This window comes from Diaphorina citri, unplaced genomic scaffold (assembly GCF_000475195.1).
Source record: "Diaphorina citri unplaced genomic scaffold, Diaci psyllid genome assembly version 1.1 scaffold7, whole genome shotgun sequence".
Lineage (NCBI taxonomy): Eukaryota > Metazoa > Arthropoda > Insecta > Hemiptera > Psyllidae > Diaphorina > Diaphorina citri.
This window is the reverse complement of record NW_007377446.1, coordinates 71,507-93,491: the sequence shown is the minus strand read 5'-3', so window position 1 is coordinate 93,491 and position 21,985 is coordinate 71,507. Positions and strand designations below refer to the sequence as shown.

Sequence of the window (21,985 nt, the reverse complement as noted above, 5' to 3'; positions counted from 1 at the left end):
TTGTCAATGTTGATGTTGAATTGAATTAATAAAAATGAATACCTCTACTCATCCCTTTTCCTTCTTCCTCTCTCTCCTCTGTCCCCTTTTCTCTCTCTTTGCTCTACATATCACACCTTGTACTATATTAGGAAGGAAATAAAGTGAAAACATTACGGGGAAAAAATGTTACCTTGTAACAGTAAGGGTTATGTTTGTACATTTGTAAAATGTTTTCCAGGAAATGACAATTTTTTTCTACTGCCACTCCCACCAGTTTCACCCATAGTCAACAAAAATTGAAATTTTCAGACTCTCTCTCTCCTATATTCCTCTCTCCCTCTCTCTCTCTCTCTCTCTCTCTCTCTCTCTCTCTGTTATTATAAAACAAGCCATGTGGGCCTTGAGCTTTCAGGTTTTCAGTAATGGTTAGCCAGAAACACCTCCAATAAAATATTAATAATAATAATAATAAAATAAGTGCTAAGCCAGTGTTATATGTATAATAAGCAATAGGATTAAGTCAGAGTTAATGAAAGTGTTAGCCATAATAATTCATCAACAGGCTACGAAATAGTACGGAAGTAGTTATGAAGCTACATTCAAGAGCCTACGGAGGTTAAGAGAGTGTATTGAAGTACCTTTGTGTTTCATTTAAACGAGCACAAAGAACGGACTAAAAGAAATAACAACAATTTTCAGACTAATATTCTCAAACGGGGCATGTTTTTTTCATTATTTTAATTTTGTTGGAAAAAATCGCTTTTTCTCTCGAGAATTTATACTTTAAAGGAGGGCAGAAAAAAAAATACATTTCTTATCTGGAAAGGTAAAAAAAATGTAAACAAGTAAAAGTCCAGGAAAAAAATAAAATGCTCCATGTACCATCCTCTACCTGCTTCAATTTTCTCATTAGTAGAATAAATAAAAATTATGAAAATTTTCATCCCTACCTTCCTTTTCTCCCCCTCTAATATTAAACATAATATTTGAAAACGAGCAAATTTTCAATTTATTTTGCCTTGAGATTTAGCTCTAATGAGTTCGAAATTAGCTCGGATCCTCGTGATGTAGAAACGTCAGCTTGTTCTCTTAGAAGTAATAATGAGGACTAATTGGGTAGGGTAATCAAGAAAATATAGGGCTGTCTCTACTTACTTTGGAACTGTTTGAGGAGAATGCTGGCTTTCCTCTCGTTGTCATAGAACCTGACAGGACCCTGGAACCGAAAAACATACAGTCAGAATCAGAAAAGTTAACTTTGTGAGTTTGTGCAAATCACAGCATTACTAGGAGCCTTAATCTTTGTTATGTCTACAATTCTTTTGAGTGCACTCCGTATTAAAAGCACCGAGGCGAAAAAACTTCAACCCCGCCGGGAAGCGAACCCGGGAACTTCGGTGTTCAAACCTAATGTGACATCCACTAAGCCACGGATGTTGCTTACAACTTATTTAAAATATTGATATAAGTAATGTAAATCAGACATCTCCACTGATCATTTGTCTGTTGCACATTGCATACTCAAATATTTTCACGGCATTCATACAAAGTGTGTCATTTAAATGACTAATAGGCAGGAACGACTAATAGGCAGGAACAAAGTCCGGTAAATACCCTACGACTTGTGTACGCGATATGTGCTCAAATATCACTCGCTTGGACTTAAAATTTGCGCAAATATCGCATACGTACACTCATAACGATCTGTCGACAGAGCATTGGAAGGCCTTTATTGCTTTGTTAGAATCCCTACCAGAAATAACATCAACTTACCGTGACGCCCTCAAAGCTGGTGTTCCGCAGGGCGTCCACGAACAGTTTCTCCCAGAGCGGATCCGTATATTGGAAGTCCATAATGGTTTCGTTGCTCCTATGATGATGAATCCGCTGGGCCGCATGCTGGATGGCGAGAGCGGCGGTCCAAATACCATCGTAGCCGTAACCATGGAAACGGGAATACTCCGAGCCTCGCCGAGAAGTGTACTCCACCTCGTATTCATCGGCAGTCTGGAATATTGGAAATGAAATATGGGAAGTTTTTTTTAGGAATAACAGAGAAGAATTTGTTATGTACGAGTAGAGAGTAGATAGGATTGTTAACACACGAAATTAACTTGAAAATGTGAAAATAATACAGGTTTAGTATATCGATAGTAGATAGTATATCGATAGTAGATAGTCGCTGGGCCGCATGCTGGATGGCGAGAGCGGCGGTCCAAATACCATCGTAGCCGTAACCATGGAAACGGGAATACTCCGAGCCTCGCCGGGAAGTGTACTCCACCTCGTATTCATCGGCAGTCTGGAATATTAGAAATGAAATATGGGAAGTTTTATTTAAGAATAACAGAGGAGAATTTGTTAAGTAGAGAGTAGATAGGATTGTTAACACACGAACTTAACTTGAAAATGTGAAAATAATACAGGTTTAGTATATCGATAGTTGATAGTGTAGAGAGCTCTGGAATTCACTCAGAATAGAAAGTAAAAATGGGGCTCCAAAAGAGCTTACCATAACGAGCCCTTCTATCTTTGTGGATCTTATGGGGCCACTTTTCTGGGTGTTCTCTACAGATCTGAGAATCCTCAGGACTCTTAGGAGTTCTACATATTTCGAGAATAATGTTCGTTCAATTACATATTTTTCAGTGTTTAACACATTGTTATAGCAGCAGTGTAGGTATATTATCTCGGAAGTTTTCATTCTGCCTAAGCAGTTACTTAACATGATCTTATGGGGCCACTTTTCTGGGTGTTCTCTACAGATCTGAGAATCCTCAGGACTCTTAGGAGTTCTACATATTTCGAGAATAATGCTCGTTCAATTACATATTTTTCAGTGTTTAACACATTGTTATAGCAGCAGTGTATGTATATTATCTCAGAAGTTTTCATTCTGCCTAAGCAGTTACTTAACACGAATGTGTTAACCCTTTGATTCACAGCGTCCCATATAAGGGACGATCCAAAACTCAGGAACGGTAAGAACTAGCAAGTTGGAACAAAATTTAAAAAAAAAAATACAAAATCGAGTTTAATAAGTGTTCCAAATTTCATATTTTTCGGTCTACGAACAAAAAGTCGTGTCTGAAAGGGTTAAAGTAATTTCCCAGTTTTCTTCGCAGAAATACCTTTGATTCACAGCGTCCCATATAAGGGACGATCCAAAACTCAGGAACGGTAAGAACTAGCAAGTTGGAACAAAATTTAAAAAAAAATCTAAAATCGAGTTTAATAAGTGTTCCAAATTTCATATTTTTCGGTCTACAAACAAAAAGTCGTGTCTGAAAGGGTTAAAGTAATTTCCCAGTTTTCTTCGCAGAAATGGAACTCAAGGAGCATCTGCATTTTGCAAGGCTACTTTTTACGCTCCGTGTGTCACTCAACCCTTCATGAATCATGCATCATAATAATCTCACCACCAGAGTTGATGCAAACTTCACAGAATTCTGTCCGTGATATTTTTCCACTCTAGTAATTATGGACACAAAGTTACCCCAAGTCTCGGATGGCCATCCATCAAAAGCGGTGTCAGGAAAACGAGAGAGCAGTACTGGGGGCTTTCAGGGGCCATTTTTCTATATTTCGCGCATAGCGTGATCTCGCCCTATATCTAAATTCAAGGTAAAAATGGGGGGAGGGATCAAACACTTTGGAATTATCTAAAAAAAAAAAAAAAACTCCCCTCGCTTGTTCCCTTCTGTAAATACCTATAATCAAAATCACGCAGACAACATAAATCCCATCACAAGAAATAAGAGTCACCGTACGAGACATAAGCTTCTCCCTAAGAGGCAATTAAGCTACACTTTGTGCTTGTTACGTGAGACTGTAATCCGATAGAGAACATTATTTTCCGATCAAATAATCCGATTGTAGAAAAAAATGTACTCGCAGAGCCTGCTTTTTTGACATACCTCATTGCTGCTTAATTCAGTGGCGTAAAAACTTGATTTTTTTTTCTTCTTTCTTATGTCGATGTCACCCGTACACAATCACTATTATTGACACTAAATACTCGTATATTGTTCCTATTAGGTAAAGTTTACTTTGTTTCTTGTTGCGTGGAAGAGTCGCGCCCCACACTACCAATATTTTTACATTATTGTTTAGAATATTGACCAAAGTATTGATGAATAATAATTAACTTCAGTTCAAGTTAAAGAATAATTAACTTCAGTCCAAGTTTAACGCAAAGTCTATTTCGTGTTAATATAGCCGGGCGGCGCGGCGATTCTAACTCTTGAATGACGTTCGCGTGCCTCCCGGCACGCTTGATAAAAGAACGGTACTTACGATTCCCGAGACGGTTATCTCCCCACTTGTAGACAACGGAAGCAAATCGGTGAGAATGCATCCGTCTAAGGCAGTTACAAGTTCCTCTATCGGACAGGGGAGGGAGCCATTCCACCAGGACTCACTGTACATGCCGATGATTAGCCACTGGTACTTGCGACCGATCATCCCTATCCTGAAATGCATAGGGGGAAAAAGGCGTTAGTTTGACTGTCGTGGGCCACCCACTCACTATCAGGCATCAGGTAGACCTGACAGACGGACCTTTTCATCCGTACTTGTCAGGTATACCTGATAGTGTGCGCGCATCAGGTATACCTGACAGGTACACACTACACATGATTAGGTCCACCTGTCAGGTCTACTTGATAGTGAGTGGCTGGACTTGGGGTAAGCAATCGATTGACTCTTTAATTTTCAATTAATTTTTCGTTCAACAGTCTTCCATTACCAAATCGATAGTAACCGTGTGTGTAGGTACGGTATGAACCCGTGGCGACGCGACGGTACGTATCGGTTTCAAAATCACCAAAGTTCTTTAAAATTAATGCCATCGACGAAAGCAGCATTGCAGTTGCTGACAACTTAGCTATCGAAAACATCGTGTATGTAAAACACTACTTTCCTATCTACCGGATTTAAAATGGGATTCCACAAGGATAACCCGTCTCAATCTTAATCTGAGTCATTTATCTTACAAAATATCTGAGAGAACGACAAATAATGGATAAAAGACGGGTTACAGCTCAGCAGTATAGAAAATGGCTTAGGAGTATGAGAGACCTTTGCAAAGTCATAACCTTGTCAAGAAACATAATAGGATAATAATGATATTTGCTTCAAGATAATAATAATACTATTTGCTTCAGGGTGATAATGAGGAGTATGAGAGACCTTTGCAAAGTCATAACCTTGTCAAGAAACATAATAGGATAATAATGATATTTGCTTCAAGATAATAATAATATTTGCTTCAGGGTGATAATGTTAATAATATTTGTTTCTCCCGTAGAGATGTTTCCATTCTCTTAATTTATAATTACGACTTCATCATAACTTTCTATTTAATTATGGAAGATGAAACAGAGTACTGTCGCTCGGCGCACAGTGTCGAGGTAGAAAAGAGAATATTTTATTAAATTTTATTCAATTTCAACTAAGGTTCAACCTAGCTATCTTCAACTTAGGTAAGAAGGTATTGTAAGATTTGTACGTATCTATGTAGGTAGATTGTAGATATATTATGGAGATCCAAGCTGAATTATTAAGTTTAAAAATCCCTTTCTAAAAAATATTTATTACTTAGACCTTGAAGGATCATATATTCAAGAGTTCAACGAAACAAATAAGTTTGATGGAAAAGCCAAGTTAGCTGCCTTGTTCGATTCCCACCCGGGCCGAATTTTATCTCAAACAGACAAGGTATGTTCTCGAAACAGCGGTCTTTCCACTATCCTATCCTTCTTTCTCGAGTCTCGTAAAAAAAAACTACTCGCACAGTTCAGTTTAAGTTGCTACTCACCTATAAGCTTCGCAGAAAATCATCTTCGCCCAGAACTCGTTGAAGTTCCCGAGAATGATTCGGACGTCCGTCTCCTTCAGTTTGGCTAGGGCTGTCGAAATCTCGTCGGAGAAACTATGGCTGACCATAACGTCGATCCCTGAGTCGAGCATTTCTGCGAGCAACTTATTGTGCGCCTGAAATCAAAAGGGATGGAGGAAGTTACTAGAAGATTATTGAACTGTTCATAGGGAACACAAAAAATTTAGTGGTTGGGTGGAAGAGCTCCTCCAGGAGAACCCTACCACTCACCCTGTACATAAGAATTCTGATAAAGTACATACCGTATATTATTATGTTAACGTAATAAAAATGAAGTATTGTGACAGACGCTAGAGGTAGATTTAGAATGTATTTGACTGACATGTAATAAGGACTGTTACATTGTTCTTTATGTATAAGTAGATATATTTAATGTACATTGTACAGGGTGAACGAAATAAATTATACACTAGGTAATTTATTGTAAAGTAAAGGGTGGCATGGATAGGGTAAATGTTGAGTTACTGGAATGAAATAATTCTGTAGGTTACAGAAATAGAAAAACCGTTTCGAATGAATGTGGAACTATTATTATATTAAAATGGGATGAAAAAAATCTAGGATTGAAAATGAGGGACAGGGGAGCTTCACCTCCCCCTTCTCTTTTTCCCCCATGTAACTTTTCTAACAATGTCAGCATTGCAGGGTAGATTTGGTATACATATTATGTATATGTAGGTAATGGAATTGATAAGTAGATATATTTAATGTACATTGTACAGGGTGAACGAAATAAATTATACACTAGGTAATTTATTGTAAAGTAAAGGGTGGCATGAATAGGGTAAATGTTGAGTTATTGGCCCAAAAAATAGGCAGCTAAATTGGTTCCTCTGTCTATCCTCTCTCTCTCTCTCTCTCTCTCTCTCTCTCTCTCTCTCTCTCTCTTACTCTTCCTTTTAAATCTCTTTTTTTTCCTTCTAGGTACGTATTTCAATCACCATAGCTGCTTTTTCTTGAACCTTTTTAATTAGACTAGCCGTTTCTCAAGTAAAGCTAACATCCTGAAATTGAAATAGAGAAAACGAAGAGAAAGCCAGAGAAAGAGACTAGGAAGAGAAAGAAGGGGGGAGTTAGGGGGAGAGAGAAAAAAGAAAGGAAGAAGAGAGAGAAAGAAGAGGAAGAAGGAGGCAGTGAGGGGGAGAGGATGGGGGGGGGGGGGGAGGAGGTGAAGGACACAATAGTACTAATAATGTTATTACCAAGGGTCATGGTTCAGCTTCTTTTTCTTTTTCTTTGTCATGGACCTATTCCTAATGACCGCTATTCACACTCAGACTGTCTGGCAGACCTGTGCCTGAGTTGAAACCAAGACCTGGCTCTGCCAGACAGTTGAAACGTGTAGGGCGGAAAAAGCTCGAGACCTGGGTCTGTCAGAAGGTATGACAGACCCAAGTCTGAGCGTGAGTGGTGGACATAATAGTGATGATTACTTTATGATTATGGTTGTCGATTTGTAATAGATAGGTAGTAAAGGGAAACCGTTTATATTGTAAATAAATAAATTCCATCTACTCAATATTGTTGTTTATTAGTCAAAACCCTCTTAGAAATTTTATATTGGAATAAAAGACGATGAATGACATCAGGCCCAAACTTAGACTCTTTTTTAAACCTAAAGAGGGGGTCAGTCCGCAACTTATGCACCTATTGACGGACCTGCATCAAATGCATACAGAGGATCACGTCTTCTCCGCATCTTAGAACCGGAACCTATTTATTTTTCAATATAAACAAACCCGACTGGAAAGTTTATAACTAGAAAATTCAATTTGGGTTTATTTTTATGTTTTCATTATTACTTTTTTTTTCTAAATCCCATTTTGTTTGGAAATTCAGCTCGATTTTGTTGTGTTTTTCTCGTTTTCAACTCCCTTTCCTTACGTCAATTTGAAGTAATTTGATTAGTTTCTTTTCTACATTAACCCTGATTGACAGTTCATGTATTTTGATTAGTGCTAGAGAAGGAAGACAGGATAGGAGAAAGCCAGCCGTTCCGAGAACGAACATTATCCCATCAGGATAAAATCCGCCCCGGGCGGGAACCCTCTTTGAAATTTTATTTTGGAATAAAAGACGATAAATGACATCAGGCCCAAACTTAGACTCTTTTTTAAACCTAAAGAGGGGGTCAGTCCGCAACTTATGCACCTATTGACGGACCTGCATCAAATGCATACAGAGGATCACGTCTTCTCCGCATCTTAGAACCGGAACCTATTTATTTTTCAATATAAACAAACCCGAGTGGAAAGTTTATAACTAGAAAATTCAATTTGGGTTTATTTTTATGTTTTCATTATTACTTTTTTTTTTCTAAATCCCATTTTGTTTGGAAATTCAGCTCGATTTTGTTGTGTTTTTCTCGTTTTCAACTCCCTTTCCTTACGTCAATTTGAAGTAATTTGATTAGTTTCTTTTCTACATTAACCCTGGTTGACAGTTCATGCATTTTGATTAGTGCTTATGACCAGCATTGGTTGCTTCAATTTGCAGTGATTTCTGCATAACAATTTGCAGTGATTTCTGCATAACAATTTGCAGAGCTTAACAACTGCGAATATTTCTAAACAATATGATTTCCTGAATAATTGTGTAAAATGGTATAATATAGGTATTCTAAATTTTACCTTTGCCTACACGGTACATGAGTTGATGTCAACCCCGCGACAGGTACTAGTACTTTTCTCTTCACTTTGAAAATTTTAACAGACTTTTCTTTACCTTGTCTTCTTCAAAGGGTTAATTTTTTCGTGTCCAAATTAATTGGTTTTTAATCCATTCGGAGAAATCCAAGAGAGTAAAATAAGACAGAATAAATAACAATGCTGACAGGTTAGAACAATAGGTAAAGCCTTGAGAGCCTAAAAATAAAATGTCTAATCTTGGATTTTTTTTTTCCCTTAAGCATAAGATGGGGCATTTGGAAATAATAAAATCGGCCGTTTTCCTGTAAGAGCTTGGGAGGTTTGTTTTGTTTGCATCTTTGTTTGTTCTAAAATTTCAAATTAATTAAGAGCACAAAGAGACAAACCGACGTAACTTTTCTGACAAAGGAGAAAATCCAAAGATTGAAACTTGTCAGTTCGTATAAGTAGAGCATTTAGACGTTACTTTGCATGTTAGGAGGACTTTAAAGGTTCAACGTAGACAGAAAGAAGGTATGGAAAAAACCTCCAGAGGTGTTTTAGTTTGTTCGATTGATTTTAATATAGAGAAAAATCTTTCTGTGTAATTTCAAGCTGCTACAATAAAAAGAGCCTAAAAGCAAGGAAACTGTGATGGATTTTTTTTCTTCTTCAAAAACCTCCAGTTGTCTTTTTTTTATCAGTTTAAATGGGAATTGAAACACCCAGTATTTTTTTCTTTCTCCCCAAACACACACAAAAAAGTAAATTAAAGAAAAGAGAGAAAACCCATTGGAAAGGTTGGGTAGGTAATAAAAGAGAAACATTTCTTTGAGAAAGAAAGAAAAAAGTAGGTACGAGAAAAGACAGGAGAAAGAGAGAGAGAAAGAAGAAAGAGAGATCCGAAAATAATAAAAAAGAAAGTTAAAGGGGAAAAAATCCAAAACATATCAAACAAACAAGTGTAGGTTGATGAGACTATATTTTTTAGCTCAGAAAAGAACATGATGGAACAATGCCCCTGTTCTTCAAAGCATGGTTTTAAAACCTACACAGGAAAAGGAACAAACGGATGCCTATACAGATGCAATAAAAGCTTTGATTTAAAAAGCAATACGAAAAATCCCTTTAGAAAAATAATGAAATCGAAATAGGTACCTACCTTAATAATTTTAGTACCTTTAGAAAAGGTAAGGTTTATTTCCACAAATAAATTATGTGTTGCACATTGCATACTCAAATGGCAAGTCAAAATTGACCAATCAAATGCCTTGAGACTATGCTTAGAACGAACTTAAGAGCCAGCATTTTGTTCATAAATATGGGTGTAAGAACACACCAACGTGCTGACTGGAGAGCTAGAGGCCTCGAAGGTATTGTAAAACTTGAAAACAGCAGAGGTATTTCTTTTTTTGAAAAAATTCCCTGAGTAGGGGATAGCAAAAAATAATACCATCAGAGTACTATTAGCTATTGAGGGAATAAAAAATAATTATTTGAGAAAATTGGCCGAACGCTGCTCCCAAGACAGACGGAACTCGGATATTATTTCACAAGGCGGGAGAAATAATTTGAAGGAGAGGGAGGAAATTTCATAAAAAAAGCTATAGCTAGGTGGGCAAATATCGGAGAAATGGTAAAGAAAGGGGAAAAACAGAAAGAATGGTGAAGAAGAGAGAAAACTCGGCAAAATTGATAAAAAAGGAGAAACCAGGGAAAGTTGTAAAGAAAGTAGGAAAAGAAAGGATTTTTTTATTTAGGTGTGTTCTTCCTCAGGAAAAAAATTGTAAAGAAGACTAAGAAAAAGTAAAATGTACAAGGGAATCCATAAAAAAAAAAAAAAAAAAATACAGAAGAGGTGGAGGAGGAAAAAAAAGGGGGAAATACGTATACAGGATTCCCTCCTAAAATGAGATGGAAAAGGTAGAAAAGGTAATTATATTGTATCAAAACAATTTTATTTTCCCCTCGATTAATTTTTTTCCCTCCTCTCCTCTAGTATAACATATAACAAGCTGGGCCCGTCCCTCCGGGAATTTTTTAGCCCGTAGTTTATTCGATCGTGGAAAATCAGTACCTATGTACCTATCTAATTAGTTTAATATTCAGTTTATTATTATTGATTCGACTTTTGCTTTTACTTTCATGTAATAATTTAAAATCAAGACTAGAGCCCGTTCTCCCTTTATTCCCAATATAATGCTTAAGTCACCCATCCATTTATTGGCCTTGCTCGGCATAGCTTAACACAGGTGACGCTAAAACCGGTCCTAAAATAACGACTGAAGTGTTATCTAAAACTTTCTCGCTTTGAGTTCATAGGTCGTCGCGACGAATTTCAAGATCAGAGCTCCTTTGTGTGAGCAAATGTGAAAAAAATCCCCCAAAACCCAGTTTTTTGGCTTTATGGTTCTCTGAACCAAATTTGCACCACCACTTTCGTGTTCCTGGTAAAAAGACCTTTAATTCGATATATAGGTCGACTAGGTTTGGATAAGTCCTTCTATGGGGACAGACACACAGACTAACAGACACCGAAGCGAACACAATATAGCCCGTCCACTATACCTTTTTTATTACTATCGTAATAATAAAGGAAGGACGGGCTAAAAACTCTCTCTCCCTCCTTCCCTCCCAAATTATACCTTTATTATCTACTTTTTTTACCCAACAGGACTGTTCAACTTGAATTCTGGAGTCTCCGCAGCCATTAAAGCTCGTAATATAGGCATTGTCTTGTTACCTATTTAGTGCTTATTTTTAAACAGCTCAAATACAACTAGAGTCCCTTTATCCCAGCAGTTGACCACTACTATTATTGTGGTCAAATGGTCAACCAATGTTAAGGATAAATTTCCATGCCTCCGCTAGAATTGAACCCAAGAACCTATTCTTTATTCGGGTCAACCGGAAAGAATGTGATTCGAATTAAAGACCTCGTAATACGGCACCGTTTCTCATCTGCATATAGTACGGGTTCTCGATTACCTCAAAACATGTCTTGTGTAAACCCTAGTTAAGAACATCTTGGAGGAAATTTCCATAAATACTCGTCTTTTACTTGATTCCTTGATTGGACGGAACTTGAATTCAATAATGGTAGAAGGATTTCAATTCTGCCAGGATCGAAGTTTGTTTGAAAATTGAGCGGAAAGGTTAAAGGGAGGCGAAAATTTCAAGAGCCAAACCGCGAACCAATATTGCTTTAATTACTTTAACAACAGGAATTCCTCAAACAAGATACGTATTTTCAATACTAAATTTCCTGGCAAAACATCCCATTCTCTGGCGAGGAATTCGCAATGTTAGACAAAGAGTGTGTATGTGTATGAGAGAGAGAGAGAGAGAGAGAGAGAGAAAAGAGAGAGACATAGTGTGTGTTGGGGGACTTTGTATGTTGAAGGTAGGTAATTTGCCTAATTTTAGGGCTCCGAATATATCCCTAACTAAAACAGGGAATAACGGTAAGAATGATTTGTTTTCTCCCTCCTCTTCTCCTTCCCTATTAGAATAAAATGAAGAAGAGGAGGAGAAATAGGAGAGAGGGGAGGAAGAAGGGGAGAGAGGAAGAAGGGGAGAGAGGAAGAAGGAGGAAGAAGAGGAGAAGGAAGAGGAGGAAGAAGAAGAGAAAGAGGAAAAGCAAGAAAGGGAGGAAGAGGAGTAGAAATAAGAGGAGAAAGAATAGGAGTGGGAAGGAGATATTGTCCGTGTGATTAGGGCCAGGGAGGGGAGGGGGTGAGGGAAGGAAGACGCATTGAATACAAAACAAACATGCCTGTCATTCCATCCTTGTCATTCTCGTTAGGAAGATACGGACAGAGAAGGAGGGAGAAAGAGAAACAAAAGATCCTTCAGTATGTCCTCAGTATGTTCTCTCTTCCTTCCTCTTCCCTTCCCCCGTATTTTTACCTCTCCCTTTTCCCTTTCTTTCCTTCCCGTTCTCTAACACAATATTTTTATCTCCGTCTCCTCTTTTTCCTCTCTTCCTGTGCAAACTAGGTATACAGGAAAATATACAGGATATTCTCGTTAGGAAAATACAGATGGCGAATGGAGGGGGAAGAGAAACAAAATATCCTTTAGCATTTTCCCTCGCATCTCTTTCCCGTGTCATTTTCCACGTTCCTCTGTGAGCTAGGTATTTAGGATATGGAAGAGGAGGAAGGGAGAACGGTGGGAGGAGGGAGGGAGGGATGAAGAGGCATAAGGAGTAAGGGAATGACAAATCTGATATATGAAAGAGAATGAAAGAAAGAAGGAAACGAGCTTGAGGTGTGGCGAGCTCAGGTTCTCTGAAAAGGAGAATGAAGTAAAAGAAGTGGAAGTGAAATGAAGAAGAAGAATGAGGCAGAAGTAAACTATATGACGAAGAAGGAAATGAAGGAGGATGATTAGAAGAAGAAGGAAGAGGAGGAGGAAGACGAAGAAGAAGGAGGAAAAAAAGACAAGGAAGAAGAAGTAACGAGAAGAAAAGAAAAGAAGGAAACTACGAATAAGAAGAAGAAAGTGGTAATAAAATCGGTTCTATGAAAAGGAGAATGAAGTAAAATGAAGAAGAATGAGGCAGAAGTAAACTATATGACGAAGGAAATGAAGGAGGATGATTAGAAGAAGAAGGAAGAGGAGGAGGAGGAGGAGAAAAAGACGAAAAAGATGGAAAATATACAGGATATTCTCGTTAGGAAAATACAGATGGCGAATGGAGGGGGAAGAGAAACAAAATATCCTTTAGCATTTTCCCTCACATCTCTTTCCCATGTCATTTTCCACGTTCCTCTGTGAGCTAGGTATTCAGGATATGGAAGAGGAGGAAGAGAGAACGGAGAGAGGAGGGAGGGAGGGATGTAGAGGCATAACGAGTAAACGGGAATGACAAATCTGATATATGAAAGAGAATGAAAGAAAGAAGAGTGAGAGAAGAGAAAGAGGGGGGGGGGGGGGGGGGGAAAGAATAGGAGAGAGTGTAAAATAACGAGGAGGGTAGAAGTAGGTTAGTAAAGGATAAAAACATTATACAGAAACATGAGAATGAGGAATAAAGAAAGAGAAATTGGAAGAGGGGATGGAGAAGGAAGAGGAAAAGGAGAAGGGAGAGGAAAAGGAGAAGGGGAGGAGGGAGGGGGAGAAGAAATAGGGAGGAAACGGGATATAGTGTGTGGGATAAAAGGAAATGAATGACTGTGTGGGAAATAAGATATCAATATCACTAGCGGGAAAGTAAAAGTTACAGGGTGGACCAGAGAATCTAGGGAGATAGTTCCTATTTTTGAAAAGTTCTTTTTTCTCTATCGACGATTCGACGTTGATGTCTATGTTTGTCAATCGATTCTAAATACCGACCATTTCTTATTCTATCAACGAGACGCGACGTCAAGATCCATCATGCGTCAAGGTCGTCATTACTAAACATAAACAGCTTAAACACTCCAGATCTAAACAACACTCCAATAATAATCCAAACAATAGACAAATTAGAAGGAAAATTAGAAAAACACTCAAGTTAAAACTATTGGGAAAAAGAGGAAGAAAACGCTCTACCGATGCCGTGTGTTCAGATAAAATTAGAAAAACACTCAAGTTAAAACTATTGGGAAAAAGAGGAAGAAAACGCTCTACCGATGCCGTGTGTTCAGATAAAAAAAAAAAATATTGTTCGTAAAAAGAAGAAAAACATAACAAACGAACACTCTGTATACTTGATTGAGGGAGAAAGTTTTTTTTTTTATTTTTTTTTTTACATCATTCCAATTCAATTTCCAGTAACTGCGGTGCCAATCGTGATAATCTGATAAGCAAACAATACGAATCAGGTTCATATTAAATTTATACAATTCTCCAAAATATATAAATTTAATCAAACGAAAACACACAAAGGAAATGCTTGAAGAATGCAGTGAATCTGGAAAGAGACGAAAGTGGGGGAGGTAAAGAAACACGTAACCCGAAATTATCAAAACTCTTTAAAATGGAATCTGAAAAGATTGAGGATTTGTCAACCTTAAATTCGTCTTTTTTCAAATGTTCGTGTCAAAATGTCACTACTAAATTTTCCTGGCGCAAATGGGATTCGATTATCAGTCCCCAAGGTTGTTTAAACACCGTTTTACTAATTCAGTTGGTAAGACCTTCCCTTATTATGCAGACCAGACGAAACGGTTGATTGGATAATGGGTGAAAACCATTTGAAATAAATTTTGTATGAACGCCGTGAATTTGCATTAATTATGCAATGAGCAATGATTAAAAAAAATAGTGGAGATGTCTGTTGCACTGACGTGACACTGCAAAGTTCAATGAAATTGACCTTACTGACAATCCCCAGATTCCCCAGATCCCAACTCTTTATTTTGCTTCGAGGGTGGAATAAGCTGAAGAGGTCTTCTTTCTCATTTCTCCTTCTTCTTACTCCTCTTTCTTCCTCTCTCAACCTTTGCAAAATATTATGCAATGAGCAATGATTAAAAAAAATAGTGGAGATGTCTGTTGCACTGACGTGACACTGCAAAGTTCAATGAAATTGACCTTACAATCCCCAGATCCCAACTCTTCATTTTGCTTCGAGAATGGAATAAGCTGAAGAGGTATTCTTTCTCATTTCTTCTTCTTACTCCTCTTTCTTCCTCTCTCAACCTTTGCAAAACTAGGAGGAGGAGGAACTCAAGAACCGCTCTTCTACCCTTTCATTTTCCACAATATTTTCTTGACTGAATATCTCATTGTGCCTCTTCCTTTTCAAGAGATTTTCTTCTTCAACTTCTTCATCTTTTTCCTCCTCTTCTTCTCCCTTTCCTTCCCAACCTTTGCAAAAGCCTTCCAGCTTCCCTCCAGGAAAATTTCGAGCTAATAAAATGAAGAATATTGATGGGATACAGACTTTATGATGACGTAATGCAAGGAGACATGGGTGCCCCCATTGTTAGATTCCATTGTGTATTTTATCAATTACCTATAGGTATATTTTATATTCCATTTGTACTCGTATTCTTATTTTATTTTGTGTTGTTCACTGTTATTCTTTTTTTATATTATTCGTCCCGGCGTCCCGTTCAGTTTTTCATTTTGGGGCGTTTTGTCCCGAATTTCCGTTTTTGTCCCAGAAAAAATTCGGGCCACGTTTTTAAACTTTAAAATAATCTCAAAAACAGAATTTGTTCTTAACTTGTTTAAATTTGTCATGCTTTCATCAGTTTGCTCTTCCACTTTGCTAAACCTTTATAAAAATGCAAGGAGACATGGGTGCCCCCATTGTTAGATTCCATTGTGTATTTTATCAATTACCTATAGGTATATTTTATATTCCATTTGTATATTCTTATTTTATTTTGTGTTGTTCACTGTTATTCTTTTTCTATATTATTCAATTCCATGTACATTATTTACCTAAGTAAAAAGGAACTACAGGGTAGCTGAAAAGTAATGTAACAGAAAATATCTTGAGGTGATGCTGGTTATGAAGTTATGAACATTTGAGGCTAGGCTTGAAAAATACAAAAAAAAGTAAACAATAAATTAGTAAAAATGATCGTTTTTCTTTTCAAACTTGAGGAGATACCTAATACATCTAGGTATATAGTTTAATGATCTTTTCAATGATGATGGTGAATTTTTCAAGAACATCTTCCACAATCACCCAGTATTACAGGGTAGCTGAAAAGTAATGTAACAGAAAATATCTTGAGGTGATGCTGGTTATGAAGTTATGAACATTTGAGGCTAGGCTTGAAAGATACAAAAAAAAAGTAAACAATAAATTAATAAAAATGATCGCTTTTCTTTTCAAATTTGAGGACATACCTAATACATACCTAATAGTATATAGTTTAATGATCTTTTCAATGATGATGGTGAATTTTTCAAGAACATCTTCCACAATCACCCTGTACTGAAACTTGTCAGTTCGTATAAGTAGAGCATTTAGACGTTACTTTGCATGTTAGGAGGACTTTAAAGGTTCAACGTAGACAGAAAGAAAAAACCTCCAGAGGTGTTTTAGTTTGTTCGATTGATTTTAAATATAGAGAAAAATCTTTCTGTGTAATTTCAAGCTGCTACAATAAAAAGAGTCTAAAAGCAAGGAAACTGTGAGGGATTTTTTTTCTTCTTCAAAAACCTCCAGTTGTTTTTTTTTCAGTTTAAATGGGAATTGAAACACCCAGTATTTTTTTCTTTCTCCCCAAACACACACAAAAAAGTAAATTAAAGAAAAGAGAGAAAACCCATTGGAAAGGTTGGGTAGGTAATAAAAGAGAAACATTTCTTTGAGAAAGAAAGAAAAAAGTAGGTACGAGACAAGAAAGGAGAAAGAGAAAGAGAGAGAGAGAGAGATCCGAAAATAATAAAAAAGAAAGTTAAAGGGGAAAAAAATCTAAAACATATCAAACAAACAAGTGTAGGTTGATGAGACTATATTTTTAGCTCAGAAAAGAACATGATGGAACAATGCCTCTGTTCTTCAAAGCATGGTTTTAAAACCTACACAGGAAAAGGAACAAACGGATGCCTATACAGATGCAATAAAAGCGTTGATTTAAAATAATTGAATAAGAAAAATCTCTTTAGAAAAATAATGAAATCCAAATAGGTACCACCTTAATAATTTTATTTCTTTTGAAAAGGTTAAGTTTATCGCCACTAATATATTATATGTTGCACATTGCATACTCAAATAATTTTACGGCGTTCATACAAATTGTAACTCCCTTTAGCAATGGACCGAAATTCAACAAATTGTTACGTATTCCCCTATGGACTATGCTTACGGTGTAGAATTGTAATGGATTAGACTGTTTAGAGTGTAGTGTAGACCCTTGATAATAATAAATCGGTTTCCATTACCATAAATATCTGTACGTGATCCGTGTAGAACACACATGAGCCCAATTGAATATGCAGATTAAAGATTTAGAGACAGAGAAATAAGAAGGAGATAGATGATGAGAGATAGAGAACATAAGAAAGAGGGATGTATACAAAAACAGAGATGTAGAAAAGATATGGAAGAAGGGAACAGAAATAGAGAGGACCAGAGGAGAAGGATAAGAGAGAAAGAGAGACAGACAGAGATGGAGAGAGAAATTGAAATCATAAGAATGAGGGAGGGATAGAAAAAGGGAAAGCTAGAGATAAAGAAAAACAGGGATGTAGAAAAAGATATAATATGTAAGATTGTAAGAAGGGAACAGAAAAAAGAGGTAAAGACAGAGGAGAAAGAAGGAAAGATCTCTCTTTCCTAGAGAGAGAAAAAGAGAGAGAGAGAGAGAGAGAGAGAGAGAGAGAGAGAGAGAGAGAGAGAGATGGGGAACGTTGTATAATAGTATGCTACGAAAGAAAACGGTATGTAACCAAGATATGTTTCGTGTTTTGCATAGACACACACAAACAAATTAAGCTAGTAAATATAAATACTGGCAGACAGATGCACGAACATACATACAGACTGGAAGGAGAGATTTGTGGAAAACCTAATCGCCATGTTTAGTTTAGATTTTAGCTGTCGTCAGTGCCGGATTACAAAACACTGACAAAGAGCAGACCTACTCTTTTTTGGAACCGATATCAGTTTGGGTAATTGGGAACAAATATTTTCTTTTTCTCTGTTTGGTACCCAGACATCATCATCATCATCATCATCATCATTTTTATTATCTTACGCACGCACCTAGTAAACAAGAGAGCGCGGGTTAGCGAGAGAGAGAGAGAGAGAGAGAGAGAGAGAGAGAGAGAGAGAGAGAGAGAGAGAGAGACAGAGAAATGGGGAACGTTGTATAATAGTATGCAACGAAAGAAAACGGTATGTAACCAAGATATGTTTCGTGTTTTGCATAGACACACACAAACAAATTGAGCTAGTAAATATAAATACTGGCAGACAGATGCACGAACATACATAGAGACTGGAAGGAGAGATTTGTGGAAAACCTAACCGCCATGTTTAGTTTAGATTTTAGCTGTCGTCAGTGCCGGATTACAAAATACTGATAAAACCTACTCTTTTTTGGAACCGATATCAGTTCGGGTAATTGGGAACAAATATTTTCTTTTTCTCTGTTTGGTACCCAGACATCATCATCATCATCATATTTATTATCTTACGCACGCACCTAGTAAACAAGAGAGCGCGGGTTCAATCCCAGCCTAAATATTGAATTTTGTTCTCATTATTACTTGAGAATTAGAACATAGTAATATAAGGAGCCTCTAACTTTCTACTCGAAAGAGACTCTGCTCGTTACTTCATCAATCTGAAATAGTCGAATTAAAGACCTCGTAATACGGCACCGTTTCTCATCTGCATATAGTACGGGTTCTCGATTACCTCAAAACATGTCTTGTGTAAACTCTAGTTAAGAACATCTTGGAAATTTCCATAAATACTCGTCTTTTCCTTGATTGGACGGAACTTGAATTCAATAATGGTTGAAGGATTTCAATTCTGCCAGGATCGAAGTTTGTTTGAAAATTGAGCGGAAAGGTTGAAGGGAGGCGAAAATTTGACTATGGCTGACCATAACGTCGATCCCTGAGTCGAGCATTTCTGCGAGCAACTTATTGTGCGCCTGAAATCAAAAGGGATGGAGGAAGATACTAGTAGATCATTGAACTGTTCATAGGGATGTAAGGGACTCACAAAAAATTTAGTGGTTGGGTGGAAGAGCTCCTCCAGGCTCCAGGAGAACCATACCACTTAAAAGCCATTATAAAAGAAAAAAAAAACTGTACAACTTATTCAGAAAGAGGCCCACTACGAGGACTCCAAAGTTCCCAACGGGCTCTAATCTCCTGTTTCTCTTTCCGAGTGAGAAAAGTGGTTCAAAGCCGTCGTTTTTCAGCGGCCGATTCACCAAAAAAATGCAAAGGTGTGCTTCCCAGAAAACTTGGTCTAGCGTGCTACCGGTACCGTGCGTTCAGATAAAAAATATCGCTACAGACTTCATATCAATTACAGCGATTACCTATGTAGGTATTCAACATTCAAAAACGTGCATCAAAGTATTCACAGTCCTCATAGCTAGAAAGTTCGTACTTTCTTCTTGTGAAGAAATGCTATTGGGTCATCCACACGGACAGACAGTCCATATACCTATCTTCCTACAAACCCACCTGCCTACCTTCTCAGGGGTTTCTATGGGTCATACATACTTTTACTGAGTTCATAAGTATAATAAAACTATAGGTTCATATTTGATATGTGAAGCAAGTTCGGGTCATCCATATGTGATCTAATATTAAAGAGTATATTGAAGGGAGAGGTGAAACACACGGACATGATGATATGAAAGGTAGTAAAAATAGAAAAGGAGATGACGTTTCTAAAGAAGATAAAGAAAGAGAGGGAGAGAGAAAAAAGGGAGGAAGAGGGAGAGCGAGAGAGAGAGGTAATGAGGGAGAGAAAAGAGTGAGATAGGGGAGGGAGGTGGAGAGCGAGATAAAGAGAAAGAAAGAAAGAGAGAGAGAGAGAGAGAGAGAGATCAGAAATGAGGTGGAGAGAGTTGGAAGAACATAATATATGAAGACAAGGAGAGAGACAAGATGAAGGAGGACGAAAGAAAGAGAAGGAAGGGGAGAAAAATAGGGTGAAGGATAGGACAGAGGGTGAAGAAAATAATAATAATAATAAAAAAAAAAAATCTGGTGTGAACATCACACGACTTTCCTTATCCTATTGAATGATGCTGGAAAAAAAGTTCCTTGTTTTACCCCTTTCAAAATCTCATTAAATTTGATTTTTTACTCTCGGGGGGGGGGGGGGGCTTTCAGGGGCCATTTTTCTATATTTCGCGCATAGCGTGATCTCGCCCTATATCTAAATTCAAGGTAAAAATGGGGGGAGGGATCAAACACTTTGGAATTATCTAAAAAAAAAAAAAAAACTCCCCTCGCTTGTTCCCTTCTGTAAATACCTATAATCAAAATCACGCAGACAACATAAATCCCATCACAAGAAATAAGAGTCACCGTACGAGACATAAGCTTCTCCCTAAGAGGCAATTAAGCTACACTTTGTGCTTGTTACGTGAGACTGTAATCCGATAGAGAACATTATTTTCCGATCAAATAATCCGATTGTAGAAAAAAATGTACTTGCAGAGCCTGCTTTTTTGACATACCTCATTGCTGCTTAATTCAGTGGCGTAAAAACTTGATTTTTTTTTCTTCTTTTTTATGTCGATGTCACCCGTACACAATCACTATTATTGACAATAAGTACTCGTATATTGTTCCTATTAGGTAAAGTTCACTTTGTTTCTTGTTACGCGGAAGAGTCGCGCCGTCGCGCCCCACACTACCAATTTTTTTACAGTATTGATTAGAATATTGACCAAAGTATTGATGAATAATAATTAACTTCAGTTCAAGTTAAAGAATAATTAACTTCAGTCCAAGTTTAACGCAAAGTGTTGACCCCTCCAGCTATGGCGTTGAATAAAAACCATGAAACTCTATTTCGTGTTAATATAGCCGGGCGGCGCGGCGATTCGCGTTAGCGTGCCTTCCGGCACGCTTAGAAAATTTGAAGAGCCAAACCGCGAACCAATATTGCTTTAATTACTTTAACAACAGGAATTCCTCAAACAAGATACGTATTTTCAATAGGTACTAAATTTCCTGGCAAAACATCCCATTCTCTGGCGAGGAATTCGCAATGTTAGACAAAGAGTGTGTATGTGTATGAGAGAGAGAGAGAAGAGAGAGACATAGTGTGTGTTGGGGGACTTTGTATGTTGAAGGTAGGTAATTTGCCTAATTTTAGGGCTCCGAATATATCACTAACTAAAACAGGGAATAACGGTAAGAATGTTTTGTTTTCTCCCTCCTCTTCTCCTTCCCTATTAGAATAAAATGAAGGAGAGGAGAGGAAATAGAAGGGAGGGAAAGAAGGAGGAAGCAGGTGAGGAGAAGGAAGAGGAGAAAGAAGAAGAGAAAGAGGAGAAGGAGGAAGGGGAAGTGGAGGAGAAAAAGAGGAGGCAGAGGAGAAGAAACGAGCTTGAGGTGTGGCGAGCTCAGGTTCTCTGAAAAGGAGAATGAAGTAAAAGAAGTGGAAGTGAAATGAAGAAGAAGAATGAGCCAGAAGTAAACTATAAGACGAAGAAAGAAATGAAGGAGGATGATTAGAAGAAGAAGGAAGAGGAGGAGGAGGAGGAGGAGAAAAAGACGAAAAAGAAACCCTGTCCTTCCAGTCTGCCTTTTCTTCTTCCGCCTATCCTACCTGCTTTTTTTCACTACACATCCATATTTCTTCCGTTTTCCTATTTTTTTTTTGATGTATTAAATTGTAGACATGCTCCGAATCTCTCTCTCCTCTCTCTCTCTCTCTCTCTCTCTCTCTCTCTCTCTCTCTCTCTCTCTCTCTCTCTCTCTCTTACTTTTCCTTTTAAATCTTTTTTTTTTCCTTCTACGTATTTCAATCACCACAGCTACTTTTTCTTGAACCTTTTTTAATTAGACTCGCCGTTTCTCAAGTAAAGCTAACATCCTG

At 37.5% G+C, this 21,985-nt stretch overlaps 1 protein-coding gene across 1 annotated transcript in view; it reads right to left on the bottom strand.

Moving 5' to 3' along the window:
- Positions 1 to 1,029: 1,029 nt before the first annotated feature.
- The window catches only part of LOC103524928 (gamma-aminobutyric acid type B receptor subunit 2-like), a 35,323-nt gene continuing 14,367 nt past the window's right edge, over positions 1,030 to 21,985 (bottom strand). Inside the window, exons 4-8 of the mRNA XM_026820069.1 lie at positions 5,801 to 5,976; positions 4,279 to 4,453; positions 1,756 to 1,989; positions 1,138 to 1,198; positions 1,030 to 1,070 (exon numbers count right to left, since the gene is read on the bottom strand). Of these exons, the coding sequence (XP_026675870.1) occupies positions 1,030 to 1,070; positions 1,138 to 1,198; positions 1,756 to 1,989; positions 4,279 to 4,453; positions 5,801 to 5,976 (687 nt within the window). The remainder of the gene's footprint in view (positions 1,071 to 1,137; positions 1,199 to 1,755; positions 1,990 to 4,278; positions 4,454 to 5,800; positions 5,977 to 21,985) is intronic.